At 60.7% G+C, this 16420-nt stretch overlaps 5 protein-coding genes across 5 annotated transcripts; 4 read left to right on the forward strand and 1 right to left on the reverse strand.

Annotated features, from left to right (window-relative positions):
• Positions 1 to 375: 375 nt before the first annotated feature.
• CDEST_00401 (Putative cytochrome P450) lies at positions 376 to 2001 on the forward strand (the record flags this gene model as incomplete). The annotated part of the gene is made up of 1 exon (XM_062916560.1): positions 376 to 2001. One exon carries the CDS (start codon positions 376 to 378, stop codon positions 1948 to 1950), a length of 1575 nt encoding a protein of 524 aa, XP_062772611.1. The 3' UTR covers positions 1951 to 2001.
• A 464-nt stretch (positions 2002 to 2465) lies between these two features.
• CDEST_00402 (Putative zn(2)Cys(6) fungal-type DNA-binding domain-containing protein) lies at positions 2466 to 5030 on the reverse strand (the record flags this gene model as incomplete). Its single annotated transcript, XM_062916561.1, has 7 exons — positions 2466 to 2960; positions 3059 to 3523; positions 3602 to 3891; positions 4057 to 4520; positions 4636 to 4751; positions 4823 to 4846; positions 4995 to 5030. 7 exons carry the CDS (start codon positions 5028 to 5030, stop codon positions 2466 to 2468), a joined length of 1890 nt encoding a protein of 629 aa, XP_062772612.1.
• Positions 5031 to 5687: 657 nt separating this feature from the next.
• Positions 5688 to 5938, forward strand: CDEST_00403 (uncharacterized protein; the record flags this gene model as incomplete). The annotated part of the gene is made up of 1 exon (XM_062916562.1): positions 5688 to 5938. The coding sequence occupies one exon, from the start codon at positions 5688 to 5690 to the stop codon at positions 5886 to 5888; it is 201 nt and encodes a 66-aa protein (XP_062772613.1). The 3' UTR covers positions 5889 to 5938.
• Positions 5939 to 6581: 643 nt separating this feature from the next.
• On the forward strand, positions 6582 to 11586 carry CDEST_00404 (Putative AAA+ ATPase domain, CDR ABC transporter, ABC-2 type transporter, transmembrane; the record flags this gene model as incomplete). Its single annotated transcript, XM_062916563.1, has 6 exons — positions 6582 to 7538; positions 7667 to 9247; positions 9395 to 10339; positions 10470 to 10703; positions 10832 to 11061; positions 11163 to 11586. 6 exons carry the CDS (start codon positions 6582 to 6584, stop codon positions 11584 to 11586), a joined length of 4371 nt encoding a protein of 1456 aa, XP_062772614.1.
• A 1794-nt stretch (positions 11587 to 13380) lies between these two features.
• On the forward strand, positions 13381 to 16121 carry CDEST_00405 (Putative tetratricopeptide-like helical domain superfamily). Its single transcript, XM_062916564.1, has one exon. The coding sequence runs from the start codon at positions 13840 to 13842 to the stop codon at positions 15889 to 15891; it is 2052 nt and encodes a 683-aa protein (XP_062772615.1). The 5' UTR covers positions 13381 to 13839; the 3' UTR covers positions 15892 to 16121.
• The last annotated feature ends 299 nt before the right edge of the window (positions 16122 to 16420 follow it).

Raw genomic sequence — 16420 nt, forward strand, 5'->3', positions numbered from 1 at the left:
GTTGACAGCGGCCCAGAGGAGCAAAAGCGGCCTACGGTGAGCATGACTCGTGTCATGGCACGCCAGAGGCATCACAGCAAGCTGTTCTTGGGCTAGACTTCAGGGACGTCTCACCCAGTTGGTAATTCCAACAAAGACTATAATAGCTAGTGGAGGGGCTAGGCTGATAATAACACGGCTGCTATTGTGCGGGGTCATCATGTCGTGTCGAGACAAAGAGAGACCCAGGCCTTGAAGGAATTCTTGAAAGATTCTCGAGGCCCAGCACGCACCGAGATAATAGTAGCAAAGGTCTCATCAAGAGGGGGACATATACAAGAAGAACTCGAACCATGCTCCAGTCATCATCAGCACGCGTGTGCCCCTGAAAACCAAATGTCTCCCCTTGGAAGCAGTATCGTCAACCCGTACCTGGCGGCCGGGGTGGCCATCCTCGTCGCCCTCGTCCTCGCCGCCCTCCGTCCGAAGCACCCGCGGCTCCCACCGGGGACGACCCTCCCACCCGGCCCCGAACCCAGACCGCTCATCGGCAACCTCCTCTCGATCCCGCCGGCGCACTCGTGGCTCGCGTTCCACGAGCTCATCAAGCAGCACGGCCCCGTCGTGCGCCTCTCGCTGCCGGGCGGCCAGGAACACGTCCTCCTCGGCACCGAGACCGCCGCCAACAACCTCCTGCGCCGCCGCGGCAATTTGTACAGCGACCGCCACCACGCGCCGGCCGCGAGCCACCTGCTGACCGACGACCACATGCTCCTGCTGCTCCCTTACGACGACAAGTGGCGGCGCTACCGCCGGTTCCTGCACCAGGTGACCATGGCGCCCGTCGCGCCGCGGTACGAGACGGAGCAGAGGATCGAGGCGGTGAGGCTGCTCCGGGACCTCCTCCGCGATCCGGCGGACTACGAGTCGCTCTTCGAGCGCTTCAGCGTCGGCCTGGGCCTGCGCATCATCTACGGCCTGCGGCTCGAGAGCGCCCGCGACCGCGACGCCCGCATGATCCTCGACATCGTCCACGAGCTCGAGCGCGTGGGCTCGCCCGGCGCCTACGCGGTCGACCTGTTCCCGTGCCTCATGCGCCTCCCGGAGCGCCTCGCCCCCTGGAAGAGGTACCTCCGCGGCCGCCGACGCCGCGACGAGGCCTTCTTCCGGGAGCTCGTCGACCGCAGCGGGTCGCCGTCGTGGGCGCGGACCTGGCTCAGGACGCGGGACGAGTGGGACCTGACGCGGCGCGAGGCCGACTGGATGCTCGGCTCCGTCTTCCAGGCCGCCGCGACGACGTCCGGGTCGGCGCTCGCGTCGTTCGTGCTCTGCATGGTTCGGAACCCGGGCTGGTTCGGCAAGCTCCAGCGGGAGGTCGACGCCGTCGTCGGGGTCGGCAGGCTGCCGACCTTGGACGACATGCCGCGGCTGCCGCTCGTCCGGGCCTGCGTCAAGGAGACGCTGCGGTACTACCCGATCACGGCCGGCGGGTTCCCGCACCGGCTCACCGAAGACGACACGTACGGGGGTTACTTCCTGAGAAAGGGCACCGTCGTGCACGCCGTCCAGTGGGCGATCCAGCGCGACCCGGAGCTGTACCCGGACCCGGAGCTCTTCAACCCGGACCGCTGGCTGGATCCGCGGTACCCGACGTTCCGGGAGCCGCTTAGCGTGTACCCCAACCTGCAGCAGTTCTCCGCCTTTGGCCACGGCCGGCGGATATGCCAGGGCATCAATATCGCCGAGCAGAGCCTGAACCTCAAGGTCGCGCTGCTGGCCTGGGGGTGCGACATCTCAAGGGCCAAAGACGGTCGAGGGAGGGATATTGTGCCGCCGCTGTACGACTTTGTGGAAGGGTTCAATGTCCAGCCGAAGCGTTTCCAGTTCGACCTGCAGCCGAGGAGCCGTGAGCGAGTGGACTTGATAGAGAGAGCGTATGAGCAGACACTCAAGGAGGACCCCTTGCTGTGAGTAATGGGAGCGGGAGCAAGTAGTGAAATGCCAAGTAATTTGAGTGTTGATGAGTAGGTCATGAATATTTTCCATATTGCTACTGATACATGGGCCAAAGGGAGTTGGTCGAAGGAAGCAGTGAGGCAGATGCTGACATGTAACAAATATGATCCCATGCGAGCTATGACTACTGTGTAAGTAGTCTACTACGCATTCATCTCGTTGCTAGCCGCTGCGGAAGCAATCACCAATCTTCTTATGTTATCAACTTTACTAAGGTCAACAAGTAAGCCATAACTTTTATATGCCTTGCCGTCCCGATTCTATCAGCTATAGCATGACCGGCCCGGATGAGAAATAAACCATCTCACTCTAAGCCATTCCATATATCCATACTCGCAACAGTGATACTGCATACAACCAACCCATTAGCAATATCCAAACTCCACTCAGCCTCTTGGTGCCGATGTGGACGTTGGTCGAGCACCATGAACATACTTGAAGCCCCCCCATTCCCATCTCTACTCCCGCCATCAGGCCATCGGCGTCAAGGAGACCTCCTCCATCCTCCTGTTCACCTCCATCCCGAGACTCCGGACCGCCTTCAGCAAGGGCGCAAACTCCCTCTCGCCCCGCGAAGCCCTCTCCATCGACCCCACCAGCTTCTCCAGCAGCCCGACGTCCTCGGCGCGGTCGCGCACGTCGGCGGACCGCAGCACGCTGGCGAAGAGGCACGCGCACGGCACGTAGGCGCGGTACATGCCCATGAGCACGCACATGGACTCCGGGTACGGATTGTGCTCCATGGCCGAGCTCATGAGGCGCAGGATGCCCCGGGACGCGTCGACGGCCAGTGGGGAGTCCGGCACGTCGGCGTCGCACGACACGGGCCGCGGCGAGCTGGAGCGCAGGACGGCCAGTTTGCGCAGCATGAAGATGATGTAGGTGTAGCCCGTCAGGGCGACGTCGCCGAGCACCCAGCTGTCGACCCTGGCGCCGCTCGCGAAAGCCCGCTGGATCCAGTCGTCCTGTCGTTGGTGTTTGGACGCCGTCAGTTCACGGGTCGGGTCGGGGTCCGGGTCGCGTTTGGGGCAGTTGGGGTTTTGGGGGGAGGGGAAGCACTTACAAGTTGATATTCCGCAAACAGCCTGCCTATATCACGACAGTACTCCTCCGTCTTGAGTCGGACCGTGGCCTCGTCCGAGTAGGGATTCTCCAGCTCCCGGTAGAACTGCGACAGGATGAACGTGAGCCGCGAGCTCATGATGAAGGTCACGGCCGGCACGGCGTTGAGGTCCGTCGGTGTACTGCCCGACAGCCAGGGCAGGTTGACCTTCCACGTGCTCATGCTGTCGGTGATGGCGGGCGGTCGGTTGAAGAGCAACCGGTAGAAGAAGTCGATCTGGATCAGTTCCCAAAAGCCCTTTCTGTCGGCGTCGAGCTTGGCCTCGTCAACTTCCAGAGAGCCGGAGCCGGAGCCGGAGCCGTGGGCGTCGAGGTTGTGCAGGTTGAGGGTCTGGGCATACTCGCAGGAGTACGTGTACATCTTCCAGGAGAGCTCCTCGTCGAAGCACTCGGCTGCGGTACGGCACTGATGACGGGGATATGTGTGTTAGTGAAGTGCGTCTTCTTGTCTAAAGAGTGATGGGGAAAAAGTTGTGAGACCTACCATGAAGAGCGCGGCGATGAGATCGGTCGTCGTGCCCGTCGCTTCCCGCTGCCACAGTGGCAGGCTGCGGAGGCAGCAGACGTACAGCATCTGGCAGTAATTATGGCCCTCCTCCATCTCCTCCGACGTCGACCCCAGCGCACAGCCGTGGTAGAGGATGCCGTAGTAGACGACGAGGATGGCCGGCTCGAGGTGGACGTGGGGCATCTCGAGCAGGTCGGGGATCATCTCGATGAGTTTTGGGTTCACGAGGCTGAGGAACATGTCGATGTGCATGTGGGTGAAGTAATCTGATGATGATGATGAAGGAAGTCAGTTAGACAGTCAGTCAGTCAACCGGTTTCCTGTCTTCTTCCTTTTTTTTTGTCTTCCTTTTCCTTTTCCTTTTCCTTTTCCTTTTCTTTTTCCTTTTTCCTTTTTTGTTCTCTCCCCCCCACATACAGATAACAACTCACTCTTGATCCATGTCTTGGCCAACTCGGGCGGAATCCTGACATCTTGGGTGATGACGGCCGCGGAAATGGCCTGGAGCTGTAGTCTCTGCACCTGATCGACGGCGTCTTTGAGGATGGACGCCACGTCGAGCTCCGGCGCGGCACACGGCGTGGCGAGGGACGTCCACGGAGACGACGTCGCCTGACCGCCGGCGGCGCTCGAAGCAGCAGGGGAGGGGAAGTTGGAGGGTACGCTGTTGTGAATGCTGTTGGGTATGCTGCTAGAGATGGACGCCTGCCGGGGAGGAGGCGGGACAAGAGGAGGAGGAGGAGGAGGAGGAGCGGGGGTTTCGTCCGGAGCCCGATCCTCGGACAATCTGAGATTCCGGCTCGGGGCCGAGATGGTCGTGCAGTGCTGTTCAACGCGCTGCAGCCTCTCAAGGATGGTCGACAGTGCGCCATCCGTGGTGCTGGAGGCGTCGAGGCTATGTCTTCAGTCTCTGGTCTCTGGTTTCTGGTCTCTGGTCCACCGTGTTGCACTCTTGACTTGATGGAGAGAGGGGCATGCAGGGGGGGGGGGACTTGAGTTGGTGTACTTACGATAGTCGATCCGTCAAGGTACGAGTTACCTTTCTCTTGACCCGTTGGGGGTAGACGCATTCTGTGTTGTGTGCCCTGCATCGTTCGCAAGTGGGCATCAAACGACTGCAGCGGACCTGAATGTGTTTTGAGACAAACAGTCAGTTTTTGAAGACATGGGGCCCTCGAAGATCCGATGCCAACTGACTTTCCGATGCTTGCATCTTTTGCACTATTGTACGCGGAAGAAAGAAAACAAACCAAGTCAGTCGTGAACAATGAATATCAGCATCGACCCAGGCACATACGACCCCGGATGCGATACGATGCCTTGAGGACGGGAGGGCGGACAAGGAGCTATGGGAATGTCCGACACTCACCGAAAGCGGGTTCAGCTGAGCAGATTCGTCCGGCATGGCTGCCAAGAGCTATAGCAAATCATGGGAGAGAGAGGGGGAGTAGATGAGTTTGGGGGGTGGATAGGATGGATTTTCCGTCCAGAGAAAGGGGATTCGATAGACAAATAGACATGAGCCGCACATCCGAACCATTCACCAGAGCCTCTAGACCGCACCATGCAACGGAACCACAGTGATCAATTTGGGTTTCGCCCACAGGAAAGTCTAGTCCCATTCAGGAGGGGTTTGACCGTTGACGACATTCTTGGGGTGAACTAGGCTCGGCGCGTCGGTGGATGAGGGATGGTGGCTCCCCCCGGAGGCCGCGGGTCGCTCCCGTCCGGAACCCGAAAAGGCCGTTTGGTCTTTCAGTCCATCTTCTTGGCAAAGTCCAAGCCAGGGTCTCTCTCTAATGACATCTAGTATGTGTGTGTGTGTGTGTGTGTGTGTGTGGCTGACATCAGCATCCAGAGGGCGGACTTCGGACTTTGGAGAGTCCGTCTGTCCCGTCGTCGTTGACAAGCAAACAAACAAACCAGGTGAAGGACCAAGTAACATTTCCCAGGCTTGCGACAACGCCATAGGAATGATCTGGTGCCCTGGACAATCGTCTGAATATGAAAGTGACACACTCACTTTCTTTGCAAGTGTGTTTCCGGCCAGTCAACCCAGTCCATGCACTCTTCTCCCACTCGGCTGCATCGTGAACTCTCCCACGTTAGCCCCGTTGCAGACGGTCATGATTCTCTCGCCGTTGACCTCTTCTGGAAATTCCAGTCGGGCCTTGGTCTGAGCGAGCATCAAAGCGACGATGCCATTCTAACAACCACCAGCAACCATGGGTGGGAGGGGTGTCGGAAACCCCACGTTGGCTGAGAGCACGGCACGGCTTCTGAGACGGGGAGACCAGACCAGCTCAGCCTCATGGACCCAAGGAGAACTGCTGACTCGAGAAGTTTCGCTGTCAGTTGTTGATGAGCGGTGAACGACGGCATGATCGTCTTTGCGAAGGATCTTTGGATAAGGGGAGGACAAGACCCAAGATCCAAGACACACTGCAACAGCAGCACCAACACCAGCAGCGAGTGCTCGTCATGATTCATGGAATCGAAACGAGTTCATGTCAACGCACAGCCGACCCCGTCTAAGCGTACATGATGGGAGGTTTAAACGGTTTGCCGGTCATAGCTTCTGCAAGGGTCACTTGTCACAACTAACGATCTGACCGCGATGCAAAGAACTGGAGGAGGTCAATTCATAATAAAGTAGGGAAACAGGTTTGGCTCCTCCGGCTGGTCAACACGTCCCTCAGAATCTTCCATGTCAGTCGGTCGGTGGTGGGCCGCAAAAACACAAACATCCATACATCCATATATTCAAACTACATCAACAACAACAAGATCATCATCATCGTCTTCAACAACAACAACAACAACAACAACAACAACAACTCCTCTCAAGAGTATATGACAACTCGGGGCGCCAGCTGCAACAACAACAACAACAACATCACCGACATCACCACCACAGCCAACACACACCATCATGCTGCCCAGCTAACGCCCGAGAATGAACGATGAGGTCTCGCAGCTCGCCCGCAGCCTCACCACGCAGTCCCCCGCTGGCGTCGGCGCCCTCTTCCCCCTCCTCTCGGGCGGCCCCCTCGACCCCAACAGCGAAGACTTCGACGCCAGGGAGTGGGCGAGGGCCTTTTACAACATCCGGACCGACGCCTCGGACGGCAACCCGCCCCGGACCACCGGCATCGCCTTCAAGGACCTCGACGTCTTCGGCTATGACTCGCCCACGGACTACCAGAAGAGCGTCGCCAATGTCCTGCTCTCGCTGCCGACTTTGGCCAGGAAGCTCATCACCACCACCACCACCACCACCACCAGCGGCAGGAGGGGCCAGAGGATCGACATCCTCCGAGGCCTCGAGGGCGTCGTCCACAGCGGCGAGATGCTCGCCGTCCTCGGCCCGCCCGGCTCCGGCTGCTCGACATTCCTCAAGACCGTCGCCGGCGACACCCACGGCTTCTACATCGCCGACCGCGCCACCATCAACTACCAGGGCGTCCACCCGCGCGACATGCGCACGGCGTTCCGCGGCGAGGCCATCTACACCGCCGAGGTCGACGACCACTTCCCGCACCTGACCGTCGGCGACACGCTGTACTTCGCCGCCCGCGCCCGCTGCCCGAAGACGGTGCCCGACGGCGTGTCGCGCCGGGTCTACGCCGAGCACATCCGCGACGTGACCATGGCCATGTTCGGCATCTCCCACACCAGGAACACGCGCGTCGGCGACGACTTCGTCCGCGGCGTCAGCGGCGGCGAGCGGAAGCGCGTCACCATCGCCGAGGCCGCGCTGAGCTACTCGCCCCTGCAGTGCTGGGACAACAGCACGAGGGGTCTCGACAGCGCCAACGCGCTCGAGTTCTGCCGGACCCTGCGGACACAGGCGGATGTCATGGGCTCGACGTCGTGCGTTGCCATATACCAGGCCTCGCAGGATGCGTATGATGTAAGTCTCTTGTCTTGTTATATCCACTGATTTTCTTTCCCGACATACCTCCTCACTTGTCTCTGTGTATAACCAACATCATCATCATCATCATTCTCAAGACACATACATCTAACAGCTACGCAAAGATCTTTGACAAAGTCCTCGTCCTCTACAAGGGCCGTCAGATCTTCTTCGGCCGCACCGACGAGGCCAAGGCCTACTTCGAGGGCCTGGGCTTCGTGTGCCCCGAGCAGCAGACGACGGCCGACTTCCTGACGTCCATGACGAGCCACAAGGAGCGCGTCATCCGGCCCGGGTGGGAGGGCCGGACCCCCGGCACCCCGGACGACTTCGCCGCGGCCTGGACGGCGAGCGAGCACCGCGCGCGGCTGCTGGCGGACATCGACGACTACCTCGACCGGCACCCGTTCCACGGCGAGCACCACGACCGCTTCCTCGCGTCCCGCCGCCTCGACCAGTCCCGCTTCCAGCGCCGCCGGTCCCCCTTCACGCTGTCGTACATGGAGCAGATGCGCCTGACGCTCTGGCGCAACTGGGTCATGCTCAAGGGCGACCCGAGCATCACGCTGACGATGCTCTTCACCAACGTCGCCCAGGCCCTCATCGTCAGCAGCATCTTCTACAACCTGCCGCCCGGCACCTCGAGCATGAACCGCCGCGCCATCCTGCTCTTCTTCATCATCCTCATCAACGCCTTTGGCAGCATCCTCGAGATCATGCTGCTGTACGCCAAGCGCAAGATCGTCGAGAAGCACGCCCGCTACGCCCTCTACCACCCCAGCGCCGAGGCCCTTGCCTCCATGGTCGTCGACCTGCCCTACAAGGTCGTCAACGCCATCCTTATGAACACGACGCTGTACTTCATGGGCAACCTGCGCCGCGAGCCGGGCCCTTTCTTCTTCTTCCTGCTCATCTCCTTCACCATGGTGCTGACCATGTCCATGATGTTCCGCCTCATCGGCTCCGCCGCCCGCTCCGTCACCCAGGCGCTGGCCCCGAGCTCCCTCATCCTCTTCATGATCTCGCTGTACGCCGGCTTCGCCCTGCCGCCCCAGTACATGCAGGTCTGGCTCGCCTGGCTGCGCTGGCTCAACCCGGCCTACTACGGCCTCGAGAGCGTCCTGCTCAACGAGTTCATCGGCCGCGACTTTCCCTGCTCGGCCTTTGTCCCGCAGGGCCCCGGTTACGAGTCCGTCGACCCGGCCCAGCGCGTCTGCTCCTCCGCCGCCTCTGTGCCGGGCCAGGACTTCGTCCGCGGCGCCGAATACCTGCGCACGCTGTACGGCTACGAAGACAAGCACCGGTGGAGGAACTTTGGCATCCTCATCGCCTGGATGGTCTTCTTCATGGTGCTGCACTTGGCCGCGACCGAGTACATCTCGTCTGAGCGGTCCAAGGGCGAGGTCCTGGTCTTCAGCCGCACGGCCCTGAGGCGCCGCCGGAGGAGGCAGGGCGGCGGAGGAGACGGCGCCGATGTCGAGAAGGATGCCGCGAACAAGCCACAGCAGCCTTCGAGCAGCAGCAACGGCGGCGGCGGCGGCGGTGACACCTCGGAGGGCCAGACCGGCAGCAGCAACCTCGAGGAGCAGACGGCCGTCTTCCACTGGAAGGACGTCTGCTACGACATCAAGATCAAGGGCGAGCCTCGACGGATATTAGACGAAGTAAGCGGATGGGTGAAGCCGCAGACGCTCACGGCGCTCATGGTAAGTTGGTTGGACATACAAACCTCCAGACGTTCCTCCTCGTTAGCCTTTGATTTTATCCTTTTCCTCTTTCTTTTGAGAAGTCGGAGGTGTTTCCAGGTCATCCGAGATGAAGCATTCGCTGACACAAGATACCCACGTATACAGGGCGTCTCCGGCGCCGGCAAGACGACCTTGTTGGATGTCCTGGCCACCCGCGTGACCATGGGTGTGATAACCGGCGAGATGCTCGTCAACGGACAGCCGCGGGACGAATCCTTCCAGCGGAAGACGGGATACGTCCAGCAGCAGGACCTCCACCTCCACACCTCGACGGTCCGCGAGGCCCTCACGTTCAGCGCCCTGCTGCGGCAGCCGGCGCACTACACGAGAAAGGAGAAGCTCGAGTACGTGGACACGGTGATCCAGCTGCTGGAGATGGAAGAGTACTCGGACGCCGTCATCGGCGTGCCGGGCGAAGGGTTCAACGTCGAGCAGAGGAAGCGCCTCACGATCGGCGTCGAGCTCGCGGCGCGCCCGCAGCTGCTCCTGTTCCTCGACGAGCCGACCTCCGGGCTCGACAGCCAGACGTCGTGGTCCATCTGCGACCTCATGGAGAAGCTGACGCGCAGCGGCCAGGCCGTGCTGTGCACCATCCACCAGCCCTCCGCCATGCTCTTCCAGCGCTTCGACCGCCTCCTCCTCCTCGCGCGCGGCGGCCGGACCGTGTACTTTGGCGAGATCGGCCAGGGGTCGCGCACGCTGATCGACTATTTTGTCCGCAACGGCGCCCCGGCCTGTGCCCCGGGCGCCAACCCGGCCGAGTACATGCTCGAGGTCATTGGCGCCGCGCCGGGGGCCCATACCGACATCGACTGGCCCGCCCTGTGGAGGGAGACGCCGGAGTACCAGTCGGTCCAGGACGAGCTGGCCCGGCTCAGCGCGGGGACCTCGGCCCATTCCGCGCCGGCCGTGAAGCCGGACCCGTCCAGCTACGACGAGTTCGCCGCCGGGTACGCGACGCAGTACGAGGAGGTGACGAGGCGCGTGTTCCAGCAGTACTGGCGCAGCCCGTCGTACATCTACTCCAAGGGGGTTCTATCGTTTGGTACTGTAAGTCCTTTCCATCTCTTTTCCTTCCTCTCCTCCTTCTCCTTCTCCTTCTCCTTCTCCTTCTCCAGCTTCAACCTCTCTCGATAACAGTCTCATTCCCCTTTCCAAGCTCACACAAGATTAAAAAAAGGCCCTATTCATCGGCCTCTCCTTTCTCAACGCCAAAAACACGCAGCGCGGCCTGCAGAACCAGTCGTTCGGCGTCTTCATCTTCATCACCATGTTCGGCCAGGTCGCCGAGCAGATCATGCCCGTCTTCGTCTCGCAGCGGACCATGTACGAGGCGCGCGAGAGGCCGTCCAAGGCCTACTCGTGGACGGCCTTTCTCTTTGCCAACATCTTGGTCGAGATGGCCTGGTTTTCGGTGAGTTTACCCCCCCCCCCCCCCCCCCCCCCCCCCCCCCCCCCTCTCGCGTCTTGTTCTTTTACGGCGGTGCTGGCTGCTGGCGGCGGTGACTGACATTGGTTCTCCTCCCTTCCCTCCTCCTTCAGGTTATTGCAGTCCTCAGCTTCGTGTGCTGGTATTTCCCCATCGGCCTGTACCGCAACGCGTACCCAACCGACCAGGTCGACTCCCGCGGAATCACCATGTTCCTGCAGGTCCTCATGTTCTTCTTCTTCACCAGCTCCTTCGCCCACATGATAATCGTCGGCATGCCCAGCGCCGAGGTCGCCGGCGGCATCGTCAATCTGTTCGCCGTCATGCTGTTTCTGTTTTGTGGGTGAGCATCGTCTATATTGAAGAAAGAAAACCAAAAAATCAGAAAACTACCCCCCTAGACTAGCCTCGAATCGATAAGACTAACACCCTCTCCCCTCCTAGCATCCTCTCCGGTCCCAATGAACTCCCCGGCTTCTGGATCTTCATGTACCGCGTCAACCCCTTCACCTACGTTGTCGAGGGCTTCCTCGGCACCTCGCTCGCCAACGCGCCGGTGCGGTGCGCCGACAACGAGTACGTCGTCTTCGCCTCACCGGGCAACCAGACGTGCGGGCAATACCTGGCCAACTACATCTCCGTCGCCGGCGGGTACCTGTCGGACCCGGACACGGGCAACGGGGCTCAGTGCCAGTACTGCGCGCTGGCCGACACAAACGCCTTCCTGGGCGCCATCAACATCGAGTTCGGCAACCGGTGGAGGGATTTCGGCTTCCTGTGGATCTACACCTTCTTCAACCTGGGAATGGCGGTCCTGATCTACTGGCTGGTGCGCGTGCCGAAGAAGAGCAGGGTGAAGGGGGAGTGATTATTGTGTCTTTTTCTTTTTTTTTTCTTTTTTTTTTGGGGGGGGGGGGGGGGGGGGGGGGGGGGGGGTGTGAGAGACACAATACGGGAAAAGTGAACCGGATGGCATTCTGTTAATATGCATCAGTTTAAATACGTGTTTGGTCGATTCAAGGTGCAGAATGCGCTGTGTCTAAAAGTAAATGTATAACTAGAGTAGTGCATAATTACGTAGTACGACCGGACGAACACCCAGACGATTCGACTGGAGAGACTGGAGAGGAATGCATGCCACTGGACATTCCACGACGATGGATTAACTAACGTGGATATAGAATACAAAAAAAGTGCATTCCTCAAGGGCCAAACAGGGCCAGCAAACATGACATGGTTAGAGAAGAACGGGCGTGGCGTGTGTGTGTGTGTGTGTGTGTGTGTCTCAGTCGCCGCCTCGACATGCGGGAGGTGGTGGTCATACAACACGAAACGGCAGCACTAATAATGACCGAGAAATACGTCAACACGTCTGTCCACCTGCCTGCGTGAACGCAGTCTTGGCAATCTGGGGGCATGCAAGAATAAATGCAAGAAAAAAGAATTTATCGTTCCCAATAACACTGGATGCCCGGGGGTGGTAAGACGACGGGGGGGGAGGGGCGATTACGCTCAGTCCGCCATCAAAGACCCGTCGACGGCCTGTTTCAGGTCACGTTCCTTCTGGAATACGTCGCGGGGGGACCCGGTGGTAGGTATAAGCAGGTGTAAGAAAGTTGTTGGGCGCTCTTGGGGGGTGGTGAGTTTGTTTCTTTTTTTCCGCGCTTCGTTTTTGGCCGTCCGGATGAGTGGTGCTGCTGGGCCATCCCTCCCAGGATATGTCAGGTATCCCGTCTATCTGTATATGTAACTTCAATAAGCAACGTTCCTCATGGGGGGGGGGGGTGAAGGGCTGGTGGACCCGGGGAGGTGGTTCTCGTTGGGGATAACATAGCATAGCACGGGGCGCCGTAGCCCGTTTGTTGTGCCCCTGGATCTGGATACGTGCGTCCGGGTGCTTAGATAACGAATTACGGGTGAGCTCAACAGAGAGAATCTCCTTGCTGCAGCGCTTGGGGGACCGGTGTCTTTACACTAGTTAGTTTGTTCCCTTGTTCTGTAGTGTAGACAGCAGACGGTCTGAAGCCTTCTTCGCGCCACCGCCGCCTCGTCCATGTTGGGCATGTCTCGATTCCCTGAGCAGGGCTAGAAGTCTCTCTTATTGATGAACTGATTCAAGGCCAGGCAAAGTCTTTCAGGCTCTCTCCCCCGGTTCGAAGTGTACCCAGTTGCTTTCCCTCCACTGTGGGCCATCTCCGCACGACATCTCTCCCCCTCCCTCCCCCCTCTTGAACTGCCGGCCTTCCGCAGGGGTCCAGGGTTGATTGGGCGTCAGACGGCTTCGTTCCGGAGCACGTCCACTGGCACGTTCTGGATCTGCAGGACGAGTGCCCTCGGTCTGAGTGACCTGGCCGCATGGCGCATGCACGCGGGTCCAGCCCCGTCCCATCCATCAGTGAGTGAGTGTGTGTGTGTGTGTGTGTGTGTGTGTGTGTGCGTGTCCCACGGTTCTGAATCTCCCTAGCCCAATTACCAGCAGGACAGACGGACAGGCGAACGAGAGGCAAAGGGGGGCAGGGAGACCTTTCGGCGCTCTGTTTGGGTCGTTTCTTCCCGCCATGTCTCGCCTCGTTTCCCTACCACATCTGCCAATCGACCAAGTTAGGCGGAGGCCGTGGCTGGACGGAGGGCTCACTACTTACTTCTCACTCTTGTTCTCACTCCTACTTTCACTTTTACCGCCAATCTCAGTCACAGCCTTACCTTACCTCCCTTACTTTTCTCACCCACGCTTACCCACACTCACCCACCTCAGTCACTCACCCACCACCTCACTTACTCACGTACTCCGACCCTGAACCGCGCGTGGCCGGACTCGGGTTATCAAGGGGGGAGAGCGGCCAGTGGTCCGGCTTCACCCAGCCCATAGCACCGTATCACTTGACTAGATTCATCTCACTTTCGGCTGGCGTATCTTTTTTTCTCTCTCTCTCTCTCTCTCACTCTCTCATAACAACAGAACGCTAGTCGCATTCCTCGCCCATTTGATTTTCCTGCGACACTCTTCGCGCAACCTCAACGTAGACGACGACAACAAGAACGACGACGACGACAAAGGCCCGGCAATCTCCCCACAGCGAAACCCCGACGCGGTGAGCCAGCCCATCCCAAGCCATCCGCCATGCGCCCCGTCAAGGCCACGCGATGGAGGGCGGTGAGCCGCAACTCCGACAAGGCCTCCATCCTCGCCCTCCTGGGCATCTCCGAGCTGTTGAAGCTGCGCGGCAAGTGGCGCATGGCCCTGAAGGTCGGCAACCTGGCCCTGCACCAGTCTCGCGGCCTGGGGACCCTCACCGAAGGGCTCGCCCTGCTCAGCGTCGGCCACTCTCATCGCAACCAGACCCCGGAGGACTGGGTCGCCGCCCAGCACCACCTTCGCATGGCCAAGCTGCTGCTCGAGGGCCTCCCGTCGAGCGAGGACCAGACCTTCTACCTCATGCGCGCCGTCCTGCTGCTCGGCGACACCCTCGTGCGCCGTGAGGACCTCGGCGACATGGCCGAGGCCGAGGAGCTGGCGCACCTGGCTGAACGCCTGCTGCGCCAGAACCGCGACCGACCGGCCGGCAGGACGGCGGCAGCAGCGGGAGGGGCGGCCGGGGGCAGGTCGTTCCGCTGGACGCTCTTCACCGGGTCGTGGCGCGACTTCTGCGTGCACTCCATGGTCGAGCTGGGCGAGATCTACTACTACACGAGCCGCTGGGCCGAGGGCGAGAAGCTGCTCCGCGAGCTGGTGCCGACGCTCGTCAAGCGCCGGGGCAAGCGGCACGTCACGACCATCGAGGCCCAGCGCGACCTCGCGAGCATGCTGGTCAACCAGGACAAGTACGAAGAGGCCGAGACGGCGTATCGCATCGCCCGCGACTGGAATGAGGAGGTGCCCGTCTTCGGCCACGAGGAGAAGGCCGCCATCGACTACAACATCGCCATGTGCCTGTCGGAGCGCGGCCGCGACCGCGAGGCCAGCGCCGAGATCGCCAACATGGACCTGGCCGCCGACCTGCTGCACTACGCCAACGGCGAGTGGACGCTGAAGCTCGCGCGCCTCACGAGCCTGCGCCTGAGGCGGTACGACGACGTCGTCGCCCTCTGCCGCCGCTTCCAGGGCGTGCTGGACGAGCACCGCGCCCGCTTCGGCCCCTGCAGCCCTGTGACGCTGCGCAACATGGAGGACCACGTCACCGCCCTCAAGGCGCTGCGCCGCTGGGACGAGGCCATCGTCATCCTGCGCGACATGTGCCGCCGCGAGGCCTCGGATGTCGCCCGCGTCGTCGAGCAGACGCTCGAGACCCGCCTCAACCTCGCCCACACCCTCCGCTGCGCCGGCCTGCATGCCGAGGCCGCCTACGAGTACCGCAAGTGCCTCGAGATCGAGCGCGCCGCCTCGGACGACTTCCGCGACGAGGCCCAGATCCGCAACATCCTCAAGTACCTCGCCTACCTGTACGAGCTGGCGCGCGACGAGCCCAACGCCCTCATCGCCTACGCCCAGCTGCAGAGGGAGTACTGGGGCCGCCCCGGCCAGCGCCACAACTTCATCAAGTACGAGTGGTGCCGTGGCAAGATGTTCATGCTGCAGGGCCGCTGGGAGCACGCGCTCAAGCTGCTGCTGAGCGCCCTCGCCGTCAAGAGGGGCCTGGACACGGCCGTGTCCATCATTTCGGGCCTGCCGATCGAGGCCATCCACGCTTTGCAGCCGGGCAGGAGGAGGGTGCCGGAAGGGCATGCCCTGCTCCGACACGAGATAGCAGAGGTTGTCGTCGTCGGCGGCGGCGGCGACCACGAGGAGAAGCCTGCCACGGGCAAGGCCAGGATCGGTGGCGGCCGCGTCCGCATCATGGCGCTCAACGCCAACGACGACGACGACGAAAACACGGATCAATCGTGGGACGAGGTGGACTGGTGGGAGGAGGTCATCAAGGACGCCGTCGAGGCCGTGCGGCGGGAGCAGCCCTTCCAGGCGTGCACGCCGCTCGACGAGGCCGACTCGGAGGTGGACGAGGACGAGGGGGCCGAGACGGTCGACGCCGTCCTAACGATGAAGAGCAGCTACCCGGCGGTCCCGGCCGACGACGAGTGGGGGCAGCCGCAGTGGCCCCGGCTGCCGGACACGTACGAGGAGTTGGTGGTCCAGCAGAGGAGGGTGGTAGAAGAGAGTCGGCCGTGGGTCCCATGAGGAGGTGGTGGTGAACTGTACGGGCGGATGAGGATCTGAAGGGAATTTTCCATTTTGATGATATCCAGAGTTTGAGCTTGATGCTTGGAGGGGTGGGAGATGCTGTGCTGTGCTGTGCTCCAAGGCTGTGTGTGTGTGTGTGTGTCTTCCAGGCGGCACAAGTCGCCGGCAGCGAGAGAATAATGTGTATACGATGGACAAAGAGCTGGTAATAATGACTTGAACGCCCTTACAATAATGAAAAACCTGTTTTTTCTTTTCCTTGTTCACTCGTAATGACGAATGCCTAGTATTCCCTGAACCGGTTTTCCTCCTTACCTTGCTTCCCATGATGGAAGGCCGATCCGATCCTTCGGCCCCGCTCCGGCCCCACCCCGTGTTCCATTCCCCCGGCGTTAGCGCCCGTATCGCCGGCGCTTATTAACCCCGTGGAGTTCCGTGGGAGGATTCGAAATGCCTGGTCGCAATGCGTTACGTCACGCACGCTTCCAACTCCGCTTGACGACCGCGTTGATCTGGTCATATGTAG

The sequence above is a fragment of the Colletotrichum destructivum genome, chromosome 1, assembly GCF_034447905.1.
Source record: "Colletotrichum destructivum chromosome 1, complete sequence".
In the NCBI taxonomy this organism is placed as follows: domain Eukaryota; kingdom Fungi; phylum Ascomycota; class Sordariomycetes; order Glomerellales; family Glomerellaceae; genus Colletotrichum; species Colletotrichum destructivum.